The sequence below is a fragment of the Triturus cristatus genome, chromosome 6 (assembly GCF_964204655.1).
Source record: "Triturus cristatus chromosome 6, aTriCri1.1, whole genome shotgun sequence".
Taxonomy (NCBI): Eukaryota; Metazoa; Chordata; class Amphibia; order Caudata; family Salamandridae; genus Triturus; species Triturus cristatus.
This window is the reverse complement of record NC_140589.1, coordinates 81,896,882-81,917,637: the sequence shown is the minus strand read 5'-3', so window position 1 is coordinate 81,917,637 and position 20,756 is coordinate 81,896,882. Positions and strand designations below refer to the sequence as shown.

The window sequence follows — 20,756 nt, the reverse complement described above, 5'->3', positions numbered from 1 at the left end:
GGAAAAAGACATACTTATTCCCAGTCGTTGGCCCCCTCCCCCGGCCGGACGCCTTGACGCCCGTCGTCGTTTGGGCTCGGGACACGTTTAAGTATTTGGGCATACAAGTGTTCCACTCGTTCGAGGATTTGAAGGCGGGTAATTTGGGAAAGGCGATGCGCTCTCTGCGTGCGTGCGTGTGTTCATTTTTGGCGTACCCTGCAGTTGCCAGTGATGTCCTGGGTTTCTCTATCCAAGATGGTCATTCTCCCCCACCTGCTGTACTTCTTTGTCAATCTTCCGGTCCTCCTGCCTAGTGACTGGTTCCGCCCCCTGAACGCCCTGCTCCGTGACCTGGTGTGGGGGGATGGCCGTACCCCTCACGACGCTACAGTGTCCCATTACCGAAGGGGGGCTAGGAGTGCCGAATTTTGAACATTACATGTTGGCTGGTCAGTTGCAGTGGTTGGCACAATGGCGTGAAGAGGTTAACGGAAAGGGGTCCTTTTTGACTCTCCCGGAAGCCTGTCCTAGATTAGTGATGGTGAAAGTGCTCAAACCACTGACGCCCACGCTGTATTGCTCCCTGTTGCAGCGTACTGCCTTTCAGGCCTGGTGGCAATGCGGAAATAGAGGTGGGCAGCGCGCTAGGTATACCCCGTGTTGCCTTTTGGTGGGCCTGCCGCATGGAGACCCCCAATCTGTATTTACAGCTGAGCAATTGGCCGGCGGTGGGGCTCGATACTGTGGGACATTGTTTCTTGGACAAGTGCCTAATCTCTTTTGATGGGCTTGTCGAGGACTGTGGTCTGCCTCCTGGCCAGTTTTTGCAGTATGAAGCCCTGGTCCGCACCTTTGCACAGTTTTGGGGGGAGAGGGAGGGTAGAAGTGAACCGGACACTCACCCGGTGCTCCACGCCTTGTTCATGCTTGGGAATGCCGGGCACCTGGTGAAGTGGTTCTATGTGGCTCTCCAGGAGGCCTCGGTGAGTCCTTTGACCAGACTACATGCTAAATGGGACGCGACTGGAGGTAGGGTGTTGACGGATGGGGAATGGCGACGGGTGTTGCACTACCCCAAGAAGATCTCCCGGAACACCCGCCTCAAATATTTACACTTTAACTACACACATATGGCCTACATGACCCCGCACCGACTTAAAGTTGCATATGGGGGTGAGGTTCGCTCTTGCCCTAGATGTGTGCACCCGGATGCGGACTTTGGTCATATGATTTGGGAGTGCGGCGTTGTGCGGCCTTTCTGGGAGGCAGTGCTGGGTAAGCTGGCGATTGTCTTGGGCAGGGAACTATCCTCTACGATCCAGACGTGTGTCCTAGGTCTCTTGACCCGACCGCCGAAGCGCAAGGTGGGGAACAGATTTATAGACTTGGCACTGGCAAAACGTCGCATTGCGTTGGGATGGAAAGCTTCAGGGGGAGCACAGATTGCGCATTGGCATAGAGATGTTGTGGTGTGGGGGGAGCGGAGGGCAGGGCGCTCAGCTCGGAAGAACGTAAGGGCATGAGGAAGCTTCCCTTAGCGGATCAGTGGCGGACAGTGCTGGCAGCCTGGGAGAGCCCGGAGGGACAGGTGAAGGGATTGATAGACTCTGGTCCCGAACCGGATGCGAGCGCGGGCCAGGGGGTGCATTAACTTGTATCACCCGTTGCCGTCTCTGTTGGTTCGGTGCCCGGAGGGTACACAATGTCTACGGGTTGAGCGGGGGGAGTGTCTACTGACCTGCTGTGTTTATGGGGGCAGTAACCCTGGCTCCGGATACCGGACCCTTCCTTGGGAGCCCACTTGCTGGTCCACTGCTGTCACTACTTTCTCTACTGTGTCCTCACCACTAGCTGCATTGGAACTCTTTACAGTGCTCCCTCCTCTACCTCAGGTCTTTTAGTTGTTTGATGTTTTCTTTTCCTTTTTCTTTATTTTGCCCCAGTTGGGTATCCTTCAATTGTTGGATGATGTGTTTGTGTTAATTGTTTTTTTTTTTTTTTAAATATTGGTGACTGATCCCATGTTTACCATTATTTGGCACTAGGTGCTCAGGATTATGCACTGAGGAGGTAGATGTTGCCATAACTCGTGATTTCTATGCCATTTTCTTTAAAGACTGCCTTGCCTCTACATGTTTTCTTATTATGGTACTGTGTATTTTGCAAAATGAAAAATGCCAATAAAGATGTTTTCAAAAAAAAAGTAAGGGAAAACGCACATCCGATATTGATTGATTTTGTGGATGTTACATGAATGTCGTAAAGTACATAGGATATATTCGAACACTAGGATTTTCATTGTGTACTCTTCAGTTTTGGTATATGGATTCTTGACTTAATACATTGCAACTACTATTATATCTAATGCACACTGTTCAGCACATACCATCTCGGCCACCTCTGGCAGAACGTACCTTTTCGGCTTTTGAATCTGGTAGCTGCAAACCTGAACAATAAAGGCACCATACAAACCGTTTCCAAGAAAAGCTTTAGCAAAGTTATTTCTCCAGGTGCTTTCTTGGCCAAATTACAGGTTTAGAACTGGATCAGTGTTATGTTAACAAGTTTAAGAAAAATAAATTCTGAGTACTGGTATTTCAGCAACCAGACAATAATGCTGTTTTAAGGTACAAATTACCTTTGCTGTACTGGATTTTATCTTCTCCATAGATTTTTTATTTTCAGATTTCCAATCTGACCTGCGACCCGCACCAGCAGTTTTTCCAGCATGCATGGTGATACTTACGGTTTGCTCTCTGGATTGAGTCATCATTGACAACTGTACAAAACCTCGATGGCAGCTGCTCCTTTCATTTGGAGGAGTGGTTTGCATTGGCCCTCTTCATATAGGATGTTCCAGAAGGATCAATCCCGGACAGCTTTTTGCATAGCTCTTGTTTGAGACCTTTATACTATCTGGGTGACTAAGCAATCTGTTCCTAGCTGACTGGAAGATTTGTATCGGCAACAGGATCCAATAGGTATCATTTGGAATCAAAAGGATTTGTAACAGCCATACAGTACTTATAATGTATTGTGTATGTAAATTTATTACAAGAGATATGGCCGAAGGTAGTCATAAATTCTACAGCAGTATCAGTGTAATTTGAGGAATAAGTACTCAATGTGCCAAGTGAACACTGTAAAACTTGTGAGGATAGCACAGTGTTATTCACATACACAGGATAACATTGTGAAAATTATTAATAGTCAAACAATGCATGGATGAAGGTATAAATCCCTAGTTCATCAGTGTTCTATTAAACGGCATCTTCTTCAGATGGAATTTTGTCGACGCTGTTTTAGCGTTTCATAATTCAACAGGTCGTCATCAGGACACAAAAAAATGTGAGAGCACAAATGCAATTGTGTGATGAATACCAAGATAATGATTGAATCTGGAGTACGCCTCCTCGATGGGTGGTGGATACATTTGGGCGTGCTCAGGGAGAGAGAAGCACAAGGAACAGCACTAAAAAGTTGCTGTGGATTGCAAGAAGTTTGCAGGGAAGGAATTTTCTATCCGGAGAGGGCTGCCACTAAGTGCTGGATGTTGCGTAACTAGTTAGCATGGAGGAGTCTTGTTCATTATCAGTGCCCAGTGGTAGACAATAGTACCTGAGGCCTAGCCCTGAGATGTCTCAAACTCTGAGACTAGGAATGGTAAAGCAGACGGTGTACATAGTAGTCCAGAGATATTACTTTAATGTGTTTATTTTGAATTGAGTTTAGCGAGGGATGAGGTATGCCATTCGGCACCAACCAGGTGCATCACAACTCATCCCTACACACTCCCCGCCAGGCATGGCTTCAGGGATAAATAAAGCTAGGCTGAGTATACAGTTACTGGCTGACACTGACTTCATATGATGTACTCAAATGAATAGGGCCCAACTGCAGTGCGGGAGATGGTATGAATTGGAGCAACTAGAGTGTGGTAGGAGGGCAGGAAATGGGTGAGGAGGACAAGGCTTTGCATGAGAGGGGAGTGAAAGGTAGGTAAATAAAGGAAAAAAGCAAACGGTGCATAGCAGGAAACCCCCTGGAAACATCTTTAATAGTACATAAAATGAAGAAACAAAAGAAGAAGAAAAAAGTAAAAACGCATGTAACAAAACAATGGAGAGTGTTAATGGTGATGATACTTCTAATGTGGGTAAAGACTTTTTACTTCAGCATTATTGCAAATCAGATAGGAATGCATGATCCCCACAATGATGTAGGAAACAACTTGTATACATTTTTGAAGTAGACATTTTTTTCCCCCAAACATCGAGATTTGAGCACCATAGTGAATGTTTTCTCATTACTTGTTCTTCAGAATTTCTTTATGCCTTTCCACCAATTCTAATTACTAGTGTTCTACTGAAGTTCAGACTGTCTAACTTCAGGAAGATCCTTATTGCTCTCACTTGGCTGTGACCGTGGTGGTACCAACTCTTCGGGGCAAACACAAAGGAGGTTGTTGTCCAGTATGATGTGCTGTACAAGCTGAAAAGCATTACTCGTCATTACCCAGCTCATTAGCATATACTCTAGTTCAGTTTTCCTTCCAAAAGACATGGCTGACAGTAATGAAGCGTGGAGAATTTGCTTTAAAACATATGCGTTGAAGTGTTCAAAATATTCATATGGTGTATTCCAAGATATTCAGACCTGCAGCCTAGCCAAGAAGTGGCTCTCACATACTTTTCACATTTAGCAAATTCATCATTAAGAGTTCTTGTTTTAAGCAGCTTACAGGGTGAATCCAAATCAAGAACTCTGTTCACCATTCTGGTGAGAACTCTTTTGAAGGTAAAATAAATGTATTGTTGATTAGTAAACTTCTTTACAAGAATATAGAGTTTTTAAAACCAATTTAAGAGGCAGTTTCTTATTGTATGAAACCTATTGACCTCAGAAACTAAAAACATTTTTACAATCCTTAACAACTACACTGATAGAAATAATATACAGAACTAAAACTAAGACAACCCAGTCGTCGCCCAGGGCAGCGATTGGCATGACTATAGGTATAAGGTATTTCTATAGTGTGAACCAAGCCAAAAGGAAGCAGGGCACTGTGTATGACCAAAGACCAGCATAAAGTCAACAAATAATAAGGAAGGAAGCTGGGTTGTGGATGCTTAATGCATTGTGACTCAGTGTTCTTTAAAGAGGTAAGTCTTCAACCTTTTCCTAAATTGGAGCAGGGTTGAGGCAGTCCTGATGGATATGGGGATGTTGTCCCCGATCTTGGGCCTGCTGTCTAATGTTTCCTTCTTCGTCTGCACCTGCAGGCTGATGGTGTCCTAGCTGCGGGTGTGCCAAGTAGTACCAGAGATAGTGAGCTTGTCTGCAAGATAAGCAGGGGTACTAGTTGGGATGGCTTTGTGAATGATGCAGCTGGTTTTGAAGATGGTGCAGGCAGGCAAAGGGAGCCAATGAAATTGCATCAGAACAAGGAGTGGTGGGGGGGGGGGGGGGTGATGTGATCCCCTTTCTTGAGGCCCTGGATGAAACGTGCTGCGATGTGCAGGATGCCCCTAAGGGGTGTCAGTATGGAGTCTAGTAGGCCTTGGAGAAGGGCATAACCACCATCCAGATACAAGAGTCTGATGGCCTCCTGTAAGAAAGAGCGCTGATATCATACAGTCTTTTTTTTTGCATTGCGATATGTCCCTTGAGGGTGAGGTTGGTGTCCAGGGTGAATCCAAATGACTTAACATTCAGTGAGTTGGGGTTCGAAACCGTCGGCTTTCTTTTCATTTGGGAGGAAACTTACCAGATAAAGAAACTAAAAATATTATTAAAAGTCCTCTATAAACAGAAAGGCTATTTCTTCATAAATCAACAGTGTTAAAGAAGTGAAAATGAATTAAAGTGTCCTTTAAGTGTTGAAGCACACATACATTTAGTCTCTCTCTGCCATCATTACATTTTTGACATTTAAAGTATATACATTGCCCTCTCGGCACATATGCCCCTGAAACTTCTTAAACCGTGGCACCTCTCGGCACATATGCACCTGAAACTTCTTAAACCGTGGCGGATTAATATAAAGACCCAGAACTTAATTCATAAATTGGTAACCGGGGGAGAAAGTAACTGCATACAATGTGTCCTTGAACCCTTCCTAAATGATTCTAATTAATATGGTGTAGCAAATTTCCCTTTCTCATTCCATTCCAGAACTTTATTTCGGTCTCATGGACCATAAAAGTACATAATCATAAAATTTGTCCCGAGGGAGTATACACAAATGAACCATAAATAATACATAACCATAAAATTAATTCATATAAAAGAAAATATGCTAAAAAGTGTCCACCAATATGGATTTCACTCCCTTTTTCCTTCGTAGTCCTCTAGATAAACATGTTAAGACAATACATTAACCTTCAACTTAGCCAATTACTTACAAATGCCCATTGTCTCACATTTAGCCTAGATAGTATATAAACCCAAATTGCTCAAACCTTTTTCAAAGAACCCAATCTAAGTCTTGCCAAGTTATTGTTTTTTTAGTTTTCCCTCATGTGCTGTTGTCAGCCTTAAACAGGCCAAGAGAAAATAGTTTTTGTTATGCAAATGTTTCATTAAATTATCCAGTTACTGGAGGCTGGCTTGAGGACAAGAATGTGGCAGTTGCGAGATGGAACAAATTGCAGAACGCTGTCCAACTTCAAACCAGTGTCAATATTGACAAAAGAGAACAGGCAATAAGGCTACAAGACCGTCCCGCTAGTACTTATCTGTATTTATAGTAATGTGAATATAGACGCTCAACTGACTACTGCCAAAGAATCACCACATAGAAAAGCCTATTAACAAAGACAGAACAGGAGCAGCTGTTATGTGAGCACATGATATTCTCAAAGATAAGTATTAGATTATAATAATCAAATCTGTTCCCTTTGCAATATTTCCATCATCCATAACATCAAAACATAACAATTAGTATCCGCAATATCTATGAGCAGTCCAACCCAAATCAACCGGAGTCCTCATTAGTCATGCACAGGAGTCACGTGGTTTTGCAGACGCACACAAATGTCCAGCCCAGCCACCGAGTTTCGTCCTATAAGGACTTCATCAGGGTTGTAATTTATCAGAATGATCCTGATATAGCTTATCTGGAAAAAGCCTTGCGCTCTATGTAATTAATCTTTGGACAATCGTATCCAAATGTGTCCTCATGTAGTATGTGTGAAGCTTGGATACATATGTTTTAACCCTCCTTCATCCAAGGGGAGTATGATTTCTTTACAGAGATCTCAAGATACATTTTTATTTCCATAGAGTGAAAGGGACGACAACCACTATCTTCAAATGTCAATTTTTCCTAGAGTGCATAACGCTCACCATCCAAGATCATGGAGATTAGTTTTGCTGAGAAAATCAACAAGATGGGAGAAAGCGATGGTGAATCAAAACAATCAAAGTCTTATCAGCCCATTTATCTGGGAGTTTAACTTTGATGTATGTATTTACCCAGGCAATTTATGGCCCACACACTTCTATTCACACCCTAAGATAGTTGTATTTGGAACTTCTTTAGATGATCAGATTTCCCACCCTCTGGCTGCTCTGACATTTCAACCCAGACCTACAGCTGGCGTCAGGGCTTCGACTAGTGATTTGTCACTTTATTTGCATTTAGCATTATAAGTGGTTGTTAAACACTAGCTGGGGTCTAGTTGAGTAATATTGAGTCATCTGCATACTGGGGGATATTAAGTGGGCAAGAAATTAGATCTCATCCCCATATCTAGTGTATAAATGTAAGAGAAAGGGGGTGCAAGTACACACCTCTGTTTTAAGCTCCTCATTGGTAGAAGTTTCACCTTAGAGGTGGATATTATACCCACTGTAGGTCTGATTACATGATTGGAGGCCCTCTATAGATTGAGCAGGAGTCCTACCCCATGTTGCTCTGCCCATAACCATCATCTGTTCACACTTTTCTTCACAGTTATTGTCTGATAGATTATTGAAGACAATTGTGTGGTTTCACGCTTTTGGTTTGAAGTCTTTCTGATAAGAGGAATTAAGTTGACACCCTCTGCTCAGGTTTCATGAAGAAACCACTTAGAAAAACCTCCTTCATGATGGAACCACTTCAAGAATCAGGTATAATTCGAGCTCCATCGTCCTCTCGTTGAGGGGGAAGTGGGAATAACCAATAACTGGATGCACCTTGAAAATCTTGTTTGGGCCTAGGACACCATCTGACACTTCTCTACATTAATGTACAATCCCTTGACTGAAGATCATGTTCAGTTGCGCCAAGGCCTATCTACATCCACAAAGTTGTTAACATGTTCAAGGATTGATTCAGACACCGAGTTACTGATGCTTGCTACAATCTAAACATAGTATAGTCTCAAAAACCCTAAGTATCTTTATTTCTATCCACTGGATATCGGCATATGCTTTGTTACCAGAAGTTCTTCCTTTATTCTTTCTTGATAAGTTTAATTTTTTCTTGTGCTGTGGGTCAAGGCAAATCTTTCCTGAAATACCAAGCTGTGCTTCGCAGATGTTATTGTTATGATTATCAAGTGGGCTAAATGGTGCGTGAATGACGGCATTATAATCACCCTAATAGGGGAGACGCTGGGTGATGTGAACAATGGGAACAAAATTTGTTCCCAATTATCATGATCTGTCATCAACAGTTGCAACACGCAAATGTACTATTAAGAGATTTTTGATACGTCTGACACTTTTCACAAGTACGCACATCGCTTTTGATTTTTTTTTTTTTTTTTTTTTAACCATCCATACATCTCCCCACTTCCTGATCATTCCTTTGGCTCCGTAATAGGAAAAACTGGGCTGCGTGGTGACTCAGCCTTCGTTCTGAAATAGAATTCTTGGACTTGCTGACTGCAAAGGCCATCCTCCTCCAATCTTCTGCCAATCACATTGCCTCCAATACTTTGGTTTCTCTTTTAAGTGTACTGATTCTCCCCTTTCTCTCATTACATATAGTCTTTGAATTTCCTGGCAATTTTGTTAAGCTGTAAAGTACTCCTGCCCGTGCTCCCAGTCCCTTTCAGAATACTGCTCCAGGGCATTTTTCGGACTCTAAAGCCTGAAACTTCAAAGAGTGTCCCTCTCTCCCAAATGTGGGTTCCCACTTCTAGTAATTTTGTATTTTTCTGGGGATCTTGGTGACAGACATATAGATTCAATGCCCTTAGAATCCATGTATAATAATGTTGGGTGCAGTAAGTGGATGATATTTATTCTGTTAAAGCCATCGAGATTCTCTCTTGAAACATACTCGGATCACAAGGAGAACTAATGACATTCATGAAGGTAGTTTTGCTCCTGCATCATTCATAATCCATTTTATCGCTTGTGGTTTTTGACGGTGATTTTGTCCATAGGTCTGGCCCTTGTATGCAGCCTTGATCCTCTGCTACAATCATCTTGGAAGGGCCCTTGATTGTTATGTTATAATATTTTTAAAGCGCAAACTGCTACCCGAAGGTGTCCTGACGCTAGATTGGGCCTTGCGCCTAGAGAAATTCCAGCGCCCTTTGACAGGGTGAGGTGAGCGGTCTGTTACATGGGATAATTCCTCCCAATTTTTCCATCAGACCCCCTTATTAGTTGATTGATATGGGTTAGGAAATTGGCCATTTGATCATCACAACCTGCTCCTGCATCATCAAATGTTTCACTCCAGCCATCATCTAAGTTAGCAGGTGGGACTTTGTGATCTACATATATGTACCCCTATAACTATTCTGTCCATGCTCTAATATCCTGGGATCATGTTCGGCTTTACAATTTGGGATGGGGCATTTTTGCCAAAAACTGGCTTTGCTTTTGCAACCACATGGATTAAGGTATTGGGAATCAGACATTCCAGCAAAATTCACTTTGTTTTAATGTCCAGGCCGTATTATAGAAAAAGATCTCAGATTGAGATAACATTTACTCCTCATTATTCCAGGATCTCTCGGCTGTCTTCAGCACAGTTGACCACCCTACCCTCATTTATACTTTGAAATGGCAAATGAAATTGACTAGCAACATCCTTCACACACTCCACCTATCTATCCGTCCAATTCTACTTCATTAACTTTGGCACCTTCAGTTTCCAGTAGATCCCTACGACCTGCAGGGTCTCCGTTTCGCTCCTTTTAGTCCCCGTCATCTTCAGCGCCTACATGGAGTCCCTTGGGACTTTACTCACTGGTAACAGTTTAAAAATTCAACAATACGCTGGTGAGACACAACTTCATTTGGACATTTCCTCTGTGCCAGCTGTCCAGTGCCTAAAACACTTGCCTGTGTCTCACACAGACCTGGATATCCAGCACTTACCTGAATCTCAACCCAATAAGACATTCCTGCTATGTGACAAAAACACCAAGCAACAACTAATACAAACAGGCATGATCCTGGACGGAGTTGAATTTACCAAATGTCAAGTAACTTTTGGCACTAACCTAACCATAAAAGAAAACCTAACATATGACCGGTCACCAGCTCTCTGTACTGAAGAAAATAAAACCATCCCTCCCAGAAAGCGACTTCAAAACTTTAGCTCATGGTCTCACAGTCTTCTACATCTGGATTGTGGAAATGCCCTGCTTCATGGCCACGCAGACTCCATAGTACTTGCCCCACTCAGGGGCATCCCGCACACCTCAGCACACCTCATAAACGTTCAGAAGAAGTATTACCTCATCAGCTCTTCCCTGAATCTACTCAACTGACCCTTATTGCCACTCATACAATCTACAAAAACAGCTGCATCGTCTACAAAACCATCACGGCCTGCATCTTGGCACACCTGCAGCCAGAACACCATCATACTGGAGATGAACAAATTCAAAAAAGAAAAAACACAAGGCAGCATGGCTTCCCGCCCAGGATCTGGAATGCTATCCCTATGTCCATCAGGTCTGACCCACTGTGTTACAACTTACAAAAGAGCTGAATACAACACTGTTTTAAAGAGCACTACATCATAACACTACGGGGCATTTTATCAAGCACGGCGATAATGGGCTTGATATTATGCCCTTGTGAATTCCCATAGAAGCTCATGTTCTGGTGTCAACATGGGCTTTTATGGGAATTCACAAGGGCATATTATCAAGCCTATTATCTCCGCTTTAGCGGCAGTTTTCTGCCGCTAAAGCGGCGATAATTTTAACGCCGTCTCTTGATAATATGCCCCCATAAAAGTTTACCTTCATTTTCAGATACCAGGTATTCCTACAGACATGCAGTAACTATAACTTTTGTTTTGAATTTCTTCAGCGTGTTTGGCTGGGTTCACAACATACAAACCGTATGTACAGACATAAATATCTGCAAAACTAGTCGCTCTCTTCAGCAACTTATTTCACTCCTTTTTAGGTCTCGCCTGGCGTAGGCTGCGTGCATGCGCAGTCTCGCTGGCAAGATTTAGTGTTAGGGTATATTCTGTAAGGGGTTTTAAGCCCCGCCCCTCTGTTCCATTGGCCGGCGTCACCGTTTATGCTAAACGGTGGCCAGCCATTGGAACAGAGGTGTCGATTACGTTTTTGCTTGGCTTTTCGAGCCGTCCCATTTGGACGGACTCACTTGCTTTGCGTTGTTCGCAAAAGGTTTCTTATCTTTATGGGGCCAAACACATGGCCCCATTAAGACAAGAAACCTTTTGGCAGGCGAGGCCGGCAGAAAAAGCCAAGCAAATATGTCATGGCGAGCGCTTGGTTTAAATGGTCCGGTCTGTGGATGAATATCCTCCAGACAGGGCTGCGATGGACCCGCGCGCACCGAGACACGTGTCCACTTCGCACTGGAGCCGCTCGCGCTAGGGAGATAGAACGTGAGCGGCGCTGCAAGCGTAGCCGCCATCTTAGCGCAGATAGAGCTTTGCCCGGGAACGGTAAAGTCTAGTGGAAGGTGGCCCATTGAATGAGACATTTTTGTAGGTCGATCTTAGTTCTCTTTGGCCGAGCCCTGCATTGAATTATCCAGGGCACAGAGGGTTCATGAAGGGCTCCAGTAGGAAAATAATACATGGCAAATTGTATGTTCTGTCTCCCAAATGAGGGCCTGTCCACCCGCCGAGAGACAGTTGAGAGAGCCAGCAGCCCTGTCATTAGCACATCAGTCGTCACATGCACTCTAGGCCCCCTCCCCCACAGTCACTTCATGCTTTCTTGGCTGCAGCTGGAAGGAGGCTGTATGTTTTCACATTTCAATCAGCGCATCCTTCCTGGAAGGTCCCCGCGCGTGCAGGGGCTGCGGACCGGTGGCATGTTTACCATCGCTGTGATTTTCTGTAAGGGGCTTTAAGCCCCGCCCCTCTGTTCCATTGGCCGGCATCACCATTTATGCTAAACGGTGGCCAGCCATTGGAACAGAGGTGTCGATGACGTTTTTGCTTAGCTTTTCGAGCCGTCCCATTCTGACGGACTCGCTTGCTTTGCGTTGGTCGCAAAAGGTTTCTTATCTTTATGGGTCCAAACACATGGCCCCATAAAGACAAGAAACCTTTTGGCAGGCGAGGCCGGCAAAAAAAGCCAAGCAAATACGTCATGGCGAGCGCTTGGTTTTAATGGTCCGGTCTGTGGATGAATAGCCTCCAGACAGGGCTGCGATGGACCCGCGCGCACCCTAACACGTGTCCACTTCGCACTGGAGCCGCTCGCGCTAGGGAGATAGAAAGCGAGCGGCGCTGCAAGCGTGGCCGCCATCTTAGCGCAGATGGAGCTTTGCCCGGGAACGGTAAAGTCTAGTGGTAGGTGGCACAGAGGGTTCATGAAGGGCTCCAGTAGGAAAATAATACATGGCAAATTGTATGTTCGGTCTCCCAAATGAGGGACTGTCCACCCGCCGAGAGACAGTTGAGAGAGCCAGCAGCCCTGTCATTGGCACATCAGTCGTCACATGCGCTCTAGGCCCCCTCCCCCACAGTCACTTCATGCTTTCTTGGCTGCAGCTGGAAGGAGGCTGTATGTTTTCACAATTCAATCATCGCAACCTTCCTGGAAGGTCCCCGCGCGTGCAGGGGCTGTGGACCGGCGGCAAGTTTACCATCGCTGTGCGTTCACCCGTGGAACATTGGTGCCCAGAGGCTGTTTTTTTTAGTGGTCTGGGAGAATCATATCGTATACTGAACATTTCCAGAGTCCCTGGGTGCGGTGGCGGTGAAGGGCGATGCACTGTCAGACGTGCTATACTCTTGCGAGTAGGAGGCCTCGTTCGTGGGGTCTCCGCCGTGGCGAGAGGAAGGCATGTCTCAGCAGGAATCAATAGGTCTCGCATTTACGCAAGTTTAAGCTATTGGCATTGTAAATGACAACGCCTTTTATTTATGTTTTAAAAACAAAAATAAAAGGCATTGTTATTTACGATGCCAATAGCTCAAACTTGCGTAAATGCGAGACCTATTGCATTGCAAATGCTTGTTATTCTTGAGAAGGCATGGGGGCTCGGGGAGAGCTGGAAACCCCTAACTGGATGCAGTCGCAGCTCAAAAGCCGTCACGTTATTGGACACAACTCCTCGCGTTAGATTAGGAGGCTCTTCACAAATTGGGAGCCCTATTTTTGGCTAGAATGATAAAGTAAAATGGGAAGCTCAGATTCTGAAGTCTAGCATCTATTTGTGCAAAAAATTCAGCTGAGATGTGCCTGAATTTAGTGCATATTTAATTGCCACTTCCAGCGATTGACAGAGAGCATGCATGCTACTGGTAACTTGTGGACTGTCCGCAGAAATGAAGTTGGCTTGGAACTGCCTATTTGTCACAGTCTGGAAACTCCCACCTGACTCTGCACATTGGAAGTAATTCGAAATGGGGAGTCGGACACCTAAGGATTATTTCAGGATGCCATTAGATCTCCAGTGCAGATTAAGCCCCTGTTGACCCTCTTCCAAAAGTTTGTAAGAGTGACTGTGTTTCCCATTATCCAATAAATTGCGATTTCTGGAAAAAAGCTTGCAAGACAAGGAGGCAGATACAACGTTAACATGCTGCTGCTGAGGCATCCTCTGTCTTGTTATATTCAGAATCCGTTTTGAAGAAAAGTTATTTACCTATAAAGTAACTTCCCTCGGCCCTACCATTTAAAGAAGAGGCTGGCATCTTTACAGAGGGCTTTGTTGACTCCCTGTCATTCAAGGCTAACTGAAGATCCCTTTCATCCAGAGGGCTTATGGTAAAGATACCAATATCACAAAGTTATGCACAATGGAGAGCTGTGGATACAGGTATGTAACTCTTATCCTGTGCTTTAAACTTATATGTCCAAGTGGTGCATTGACCAGGCTGCATTGAACATACCAACATTTCAACCTGTGAACTGCAGAATACACACCTCTCTCTAGTGGGTGTATTAACCCCTTAAGTTATCTTACCAGCTCTTGGCTAGTATTGAACATAGTGATTTTGTGCTTGTGGCCCCAGGCCCAGCTCTCACATGCTGCTGCACCGCTCTGCTTCCTCCCCATTTTTCTGAGTGCTTTCTCCTGCTTTTTTCACGTCTTTTACTGCTTTCTCCTTCCTTTCCCTCTGTTTTTCTGATTGCTTTCTCCTGCTTTTGTCTTGTTTTTTGAACAGCTTTCTCTGTCCTTTCCCCCCGTTTTTCTGAGTGCTTTCTCCTGTTTTTGTCTCACCTTTAGCTGATTTCTCCGTCCTTCCCCCCCTCGTTTTTTCTGAGTGCTTTCTCCTGCTTTTGACTTATCTTTTACTGCTTTCTCCTTCCTTTCCCCCCATTTTTCTGAGTGCTTGCTCTACCTCGTTTTTCACTGCTTTCTCTGCGAAGCAGCTAGCAACTCCAGCGCCTTGAGACCTCACAGGTGATTTGTCGCACTTTATAAACCCTGATTGATTGTGGGTGTTGCATTATGTTGCTGATGAGTACAAGGGAAATAAATCTTCTAATGCCTTGTTATAACTTGCAGTGTGTTTTAACTTGCTGATTTATGTTGTCTGTTGCTGCAGAGAATCCAGAGCCAACAGTGAGCAGAGCTACTTTGGTGGGTGACACCAGCATTGTGTCCTTCAACGCGTCCATCAGCGATGATGATGAAGAATACCATAACGAAGCCCATGACTATGACGGGCCCTACAGCAGTGACGAGGATTATGATGATGATTACATATTTATGAGTACCCATTGGTGACTGGAGAGGGGGAATTGTTCATCGGCTGGGTGGCCTGTTTGATATTAACATGAAGGAGCAACTCATGAACACCTTCTTTCAATAGGTGCTAAACTACTACTCAAGATTAAGTGTCCGGTCAGGGTTCACTTTTAATTAGAAACCGCTTGTTGAGGATGTGGTACTGTGGATATTTCACGAACGTGTCTCCTACTAGACCTTGTTTTTATGCGGAGTACTTCTGTGCAGTAATTTGGTTTTTCCCTCCTTGCTTGCAAAGTGGAATCCAGTGAAGTCTAGTGCGCTGTGAGAGCTGTGGTGTTATCCCAATGATATACATTTTAGGTGTCAGCCTGCACACAGATGGGAGAAGAGCCAGGTGCCCACTGAGGCAGCAAGTAGACCTTCACTTCAGGTGGGCTAGAGTGCCTTGTGCCTGACATCTAGCCATCCTATTGGCAAATCCGACTCCCAAGAGATCACCATGAAGCATCTGTGCAGAGGTTTGACCCGGCCCATTAAAGACCAGGAGAGGCGACGTCTGCCTATAGTCAGCAACATCTGTCTATATGATGGAACCGCTTCAAGAAGCAAGTATAATTTGAGATCCATCGTCTTCTCGTTGAGGGGGCAGTGGGACTAACCAATAACTGGATGCACCTTGAATATCTTGTTGGGGCCTAGGAACCCATCTGACATTACAGTTGACAATGATTTTAAGACACTTCTCTGCACTAAATGTACAATCCCTAGGCTGAAGATCATATTCAAGTACGATCACTGTGGAAATACGCGGTCATGTTGATGGGTCTATGAAAAATCTCTCTTTTTTGTTCTCACAGCAAAATGCTGCAGCACAAACAGTGGGAAAATATAAGGGTGGATTGGGAGAAATAAAAGATAATGCATATATCTGAAGGGGTATTGAGGCTTTAGGGTGCAGGATGTTGACCGATGTGGGCGGTGCAGATAGGAGGTTTGCTGGAATGTTAATGTTTATGGCTCTGAATTAGAGAAGCAGCAGAATTCAATGCAAGGATTTACAGCGGAATCAATCACAATCTGTGAAAAGAGTCCGCTTCTGTAGGGCACAGATAAAAGAGCGTAGGCAGTGGATATGCAGACACAGAACCGTATAAATCATTGCTTTATTTACTGAGTTTTAGGATCATGTAGAGCCTTCCTAAGACGTGCAAATGTAAGAGCCCACCGTTATACAACCCATAGATTACATTTCTCAATCTTGATTAGTCATCTCCTAATGGAAAGCTTTATAAGATTTTTTTTTGTAAAACATTTTTATTGGCATTTATAAACCATTATACACGCAGGCACAGGCGATAGCGCCATTATCATAGAGGCTTACATATCAGGAGCGCCCAGTCACAGCCCTTTCGGTCTCAGTCTCGTGGGCCCTCAGGCCACTCGCCTCTACCCTGAGTGGGGCTGCAGGTATGTGTCCGGGACCAGCCTCTGGGTATGCCCTACTGGAGCGCGCAGTGATCGCCTCGACGCTTGGGTGCCGTGCAATGTGAGTGAACCCCTGTAAGGGGTGTCGTAGAGGCTATAGGGTTGCAGCCATTAGCTAACCGTTAACTAACTGGGGACGGATAACTAGGGAAAAGGGGTGCACTATGTCGCCTATCAGGAATACTTGTAGCTGTGCGCTTGAGAGCTGGACCATCGTGTGGGATAAAGTCGGGGTGGTCACGGATGCGGAGGAGGGAAGGGGGCAAGGGAGGCGGGAGCACCGATCATAGCCTATGAGGGACCTGGCGGTGGGACCTGTGGTGTCTGCCTCTGCGAGTCACCGGGTGCTTGGACTGCCTGCGCATTTCCCAGGGTGGGCTCCGGAGTCGTGGGCGCCCCCGGGGGGTCAATCAGTCTTGAACTCGCCACAGCCGCTGTTTCCTGCGCGAAAGCGTGCATTAACATGGCCCAGGGCATGGAGATCGGGTGTTTGCGTATCCCCCGGGCTTCCTCCGTTCTGAGTGTGGTTTCCTCCGCCTTGCCCCACTTCTTGACTGCCCCCACCCATGTCGCTAGAGGGGGCCCCCCCCGGCGTCTTCCAATGCATAGCAATGCATCGTTTGGCTAGGAGCAACACCAGGAAAGCAAACCTCCTCTCCACCTTCTGATGTTTATGTCGCCCATGAATACCCAGTGCACACGCCTCCCAATGAGTTAGTCGCAATTGAGTCATTCGACTCATTTATTCGTCGTCAACGAAACTCGGTAACTTCAGAGTGAAACCATGTATATCAACATTTTGTCGGCAAATTGTGTTTCTCTTTGTTGCTCTATATAAAATACATACATATAAAAAAAAATCCTTGTTTTTTACAGTAATCACTGACAAGAATATTCTGAAGAAGGCTTTGCCGAAACGCGTCATTTCATATTTCTTTGAACTCGTTCAGTGTTTTATCTTCTCACAATTTCGTGTATTCACTTATTGTTCTCATGTTATTGAATGGATTATTAATCAATTGAATCATTTCACTTATTTTTGTGACATGTCTAATGGTTGATTATTGATTGTCTCATGCATGTGTTTTTTGTAACAAAATCTATTTCTTGATTTAAATCACAATAATCCTGTACATACAAGCATTTATCATGAACATTAATATGGTAATGAACCCAAAAAGAAGAATATTAAAATAAAAACATTAATCCTAAATGATTTATGTCACACAATTGTGCTGATTTGTGTTGTGTCTCTGAAGTTGCCACGTTTTGTGTCATTTTATCTTTGCACTTAGCCTGGTGCAACTGCTATTCTTCTATTCATTGTACTTCCCTGCTAAGGCTTATCCTTTTTGCAGGGGACCCCGTGTGTTTTCCAAATACACGCCTCCCATGTGTCCAGGTCCTGGAACCCCGTAACCGTTTTAAGGGCAGTGTGAATCGTGTGCCAGTAACTGTAGAGCGTCGGACAATCCCAAAACATGTGCTTAAACGAGGCAGCAGGCTCCAGGCATCTGGGGCAACCAAACACACCGTCAGGGAAATATTTCTGCAGCTTTTCGGGGGTGAGATATGCCCTGTGTAGTATATGCAACTGTATGTTCTTAAATCGATAATTGCGGGACACTTTTTTAGTGTATTCCAGGGCCCTGGTCCACTCCCTGTCATGTAGAGGCCTTTGGAAGTCATCTTCCCAGTATTCTCTAAGGGGCGCCAGCGTAGGACTCCGCAGGGTCCGTACCGCTTTGTAGATCCAAGTGACAAGATGGCGACCTGACCCCATCTGCAGTATCGCATGGATGACCAGGTGCATGGGGGGCTCCGTATCGATCCCACGCCACTGCCTGCGGAAGTCCGTGAGAAGTTGCCTATGCCGTAGGAACTGCCCCCTGGGAAGCTCGAAGTCCCCGACCAGTGCATCGAAGGTCTGCAAGCTCTCCCCGGTGAACAGCATCCCCACCTCCGTCACAGCATGTTCCGTCCACACCTGCATCATTTGCTCTGTGTAATACGCCCGACCCCTAGGGAGCCCCACCAACGGCAGCACCGGAGAGTACAGGGGAGTATCCCGACTAAGTCGGTGAACACGCGCCAAGCAGGCGCGCGCTGTCATGACCTGGAGGGGCCGGGATAGCGGCGGTGCTGCACCCGGCAGCAGCATGCGATGGACAGCGGGGGTTGGAATCCGCCCCGTCTCAGTGATCAGCTCCTCTTGTGCCCGGCCTGCCGTCCAACGCGACACCCACTGTAATTGGGCGGCAAGGAAATACGCCTCGAATGAGGGAGCCGCCAACCCACCCTGGTCAAGGGGTAGTTGCAGTTTTGCCAGGGCTATACGCCTGCGGCCGTTGCCCCATATGATGGTCCCAAGCAGGGTATCCAGCTCACGGAACAGGGATCGCGGGGGAACCACCGGAAGATTGGAGAAGAGGTAAAGCAGGCGCGGGACCAGGATCATCTTCGCGACGGCTATCTTTCCCGTGACAGCCAAGTGGAGACCCTTCCAGAAGTGGACCAAGGATCGGATGCTGCCCATCAGTGTGCGGTAATTCCCCTCATAGATATCTTGCGGTGTATGATATAGCTTAACGCCGAGATATCGAACCGCTTGGGGACTCCACGAGATATCAACGTCTCCTATTCGTATCGGACCCTGGGGCACGGCTTGTGTTAAGGGATAGACGGTGGACTTGGCCCAATTCACCCTAAGGCCCGTCACCTCCGCAAAATCATGCAGGATGCGTGATAAAGGGGTCAGGTCGATCGTAATGTCCCGGACATATATGAGTACGTCATCAGCGTACAGTGATACTGCGTGGGTAGAATCGCCTATCGGGAATGGAAAGCTTTATAAGATGAAGTAAATATGCATTTCCGCTTTCTCTTCATTTTCTTCTTCAAATAAGTGATTACCATTGACTTCCTAATTTTCTACAGGTGGAATTTTCCAAATCATTACAGTTCTAGTTTCTCACTTTTTCATTTTTGTGTTTTCTTTAGTTATTGAAGATTTTTTTTGGTTTGTCTTTTATTTAGCTTGTTTGTTATTTAGTGGACTATATGGCATTATAATTTCTTTAAAATGTAATACATTTTACTCATTGAAGGTCAGTTTGTTGGCGTGTAAGAAAATAATACTGTTTCCTGTTTTCAGCCCTTTCCTGTGTGGGGGGAATGAAAACAGGCCCGGGTACACTTCCTGAGAAAATAAGCAAATATGTTAAGATCATTTTTTTAAAAGACTCATAAAGGCATCCCCCAGACTGTATTTTCACTTTTAAATGTTTTTTACAAAATAGTTTCTTTTGGTGGCTCCCAACAGCAACTGGGTAAATTAAAAGCAGCCAAGCTGAGCCGCTTTTCCTCTTGACTAAGAACATGCACAAAAACAGACTGAGAACACAAAGTCCAAAATAAATCAATTCTTACAGCTTGTAAAAAGGAATGTACTTATAATCAAATCTATAATTGAATAACATGGGCGCTTAATTTTGCAATCTCAATGCCAGGATAGGTATTTACTCGCTCAAGGGTTTACTATCCAATCTATTGTAGTTTGAAATAAGTATGATTTTGTTTAATGAAGATTGAAATGTTCTGCTTTATTCTTTTACCACAATAAATATATTCACACCATTTTTTTTAAAGTATTTTAGTACTTGGAAATGGTTCTGTTCTTTGTTAATAGATGCTTTGTGAAATTAAGGTATGTGTATCACAAATCCGTTTACAAACTCCTGGTCACTGTTACAGAATGAGACAGGTTACACTATTCCTACCACAGACAGAAAATTGGTTGTCAGCCTTTCGTATACAGTACGATTGCCACCTGATATGGATTCTAATAATACACTAGATGTATGGGGTAAGAAAGTATGTAGTTAGGCAGAACCGAAGTAAGACCCTCTAACTCTGTAGGTGAACTACAATGTCAGCTATTTAATTGCACATTAGCCTTGAATTACCCTGTTCAAGCATCCTTTATTAAAGAAAGAGGGCAGCATAGCACTTTGATCTGTACAAATGAAAAAACATAATAAAGAAATGTAAAAACCACCAACTCAAAAATGAGAAGTGCTGTAACAAAAAAACGTACTAATGGTTAAAAAAAACAGAATGTTAAAGCAAAAAAATTAAATGTAACCTTGATTAAGAATCAGCGAGGGTTGGAATAAAGTATAGGTTCAGGGTCA

General features: G+C 44.7%; 1 protein-coding gene across 2 annotated transcripts in view; it reads left to right on the top strand.

The window, feature by feature from the left end:
- RNF8 (ring finger protein 8) overlaps positions 1 to 20,199 on the top strand; it is a 244,057-nt gene extending 223,858 nt beyond the window's left edge. Inside the window, exon 8 of one of the 2 annotated variants that reach the window (XM_085610258.1) lies at positions 14,933 to 20,199. In XM_085610258.1, the coding sequence (XP_085466384.1) occupies positions 14,933 to 15,114 (182 nt within the window). In that variant the 3' untranslated portion in view covers positions 15,115 to 20,199. The remainder of the gene's footprint in view (positions 1 to 14,932) is intronic. The other variant, XM_085610260.1, reaches the window with a different exon arrangement.
- The last annotated feature ends 557 nt before the right edge of the window (positions 20,200 to 20,756 follow it).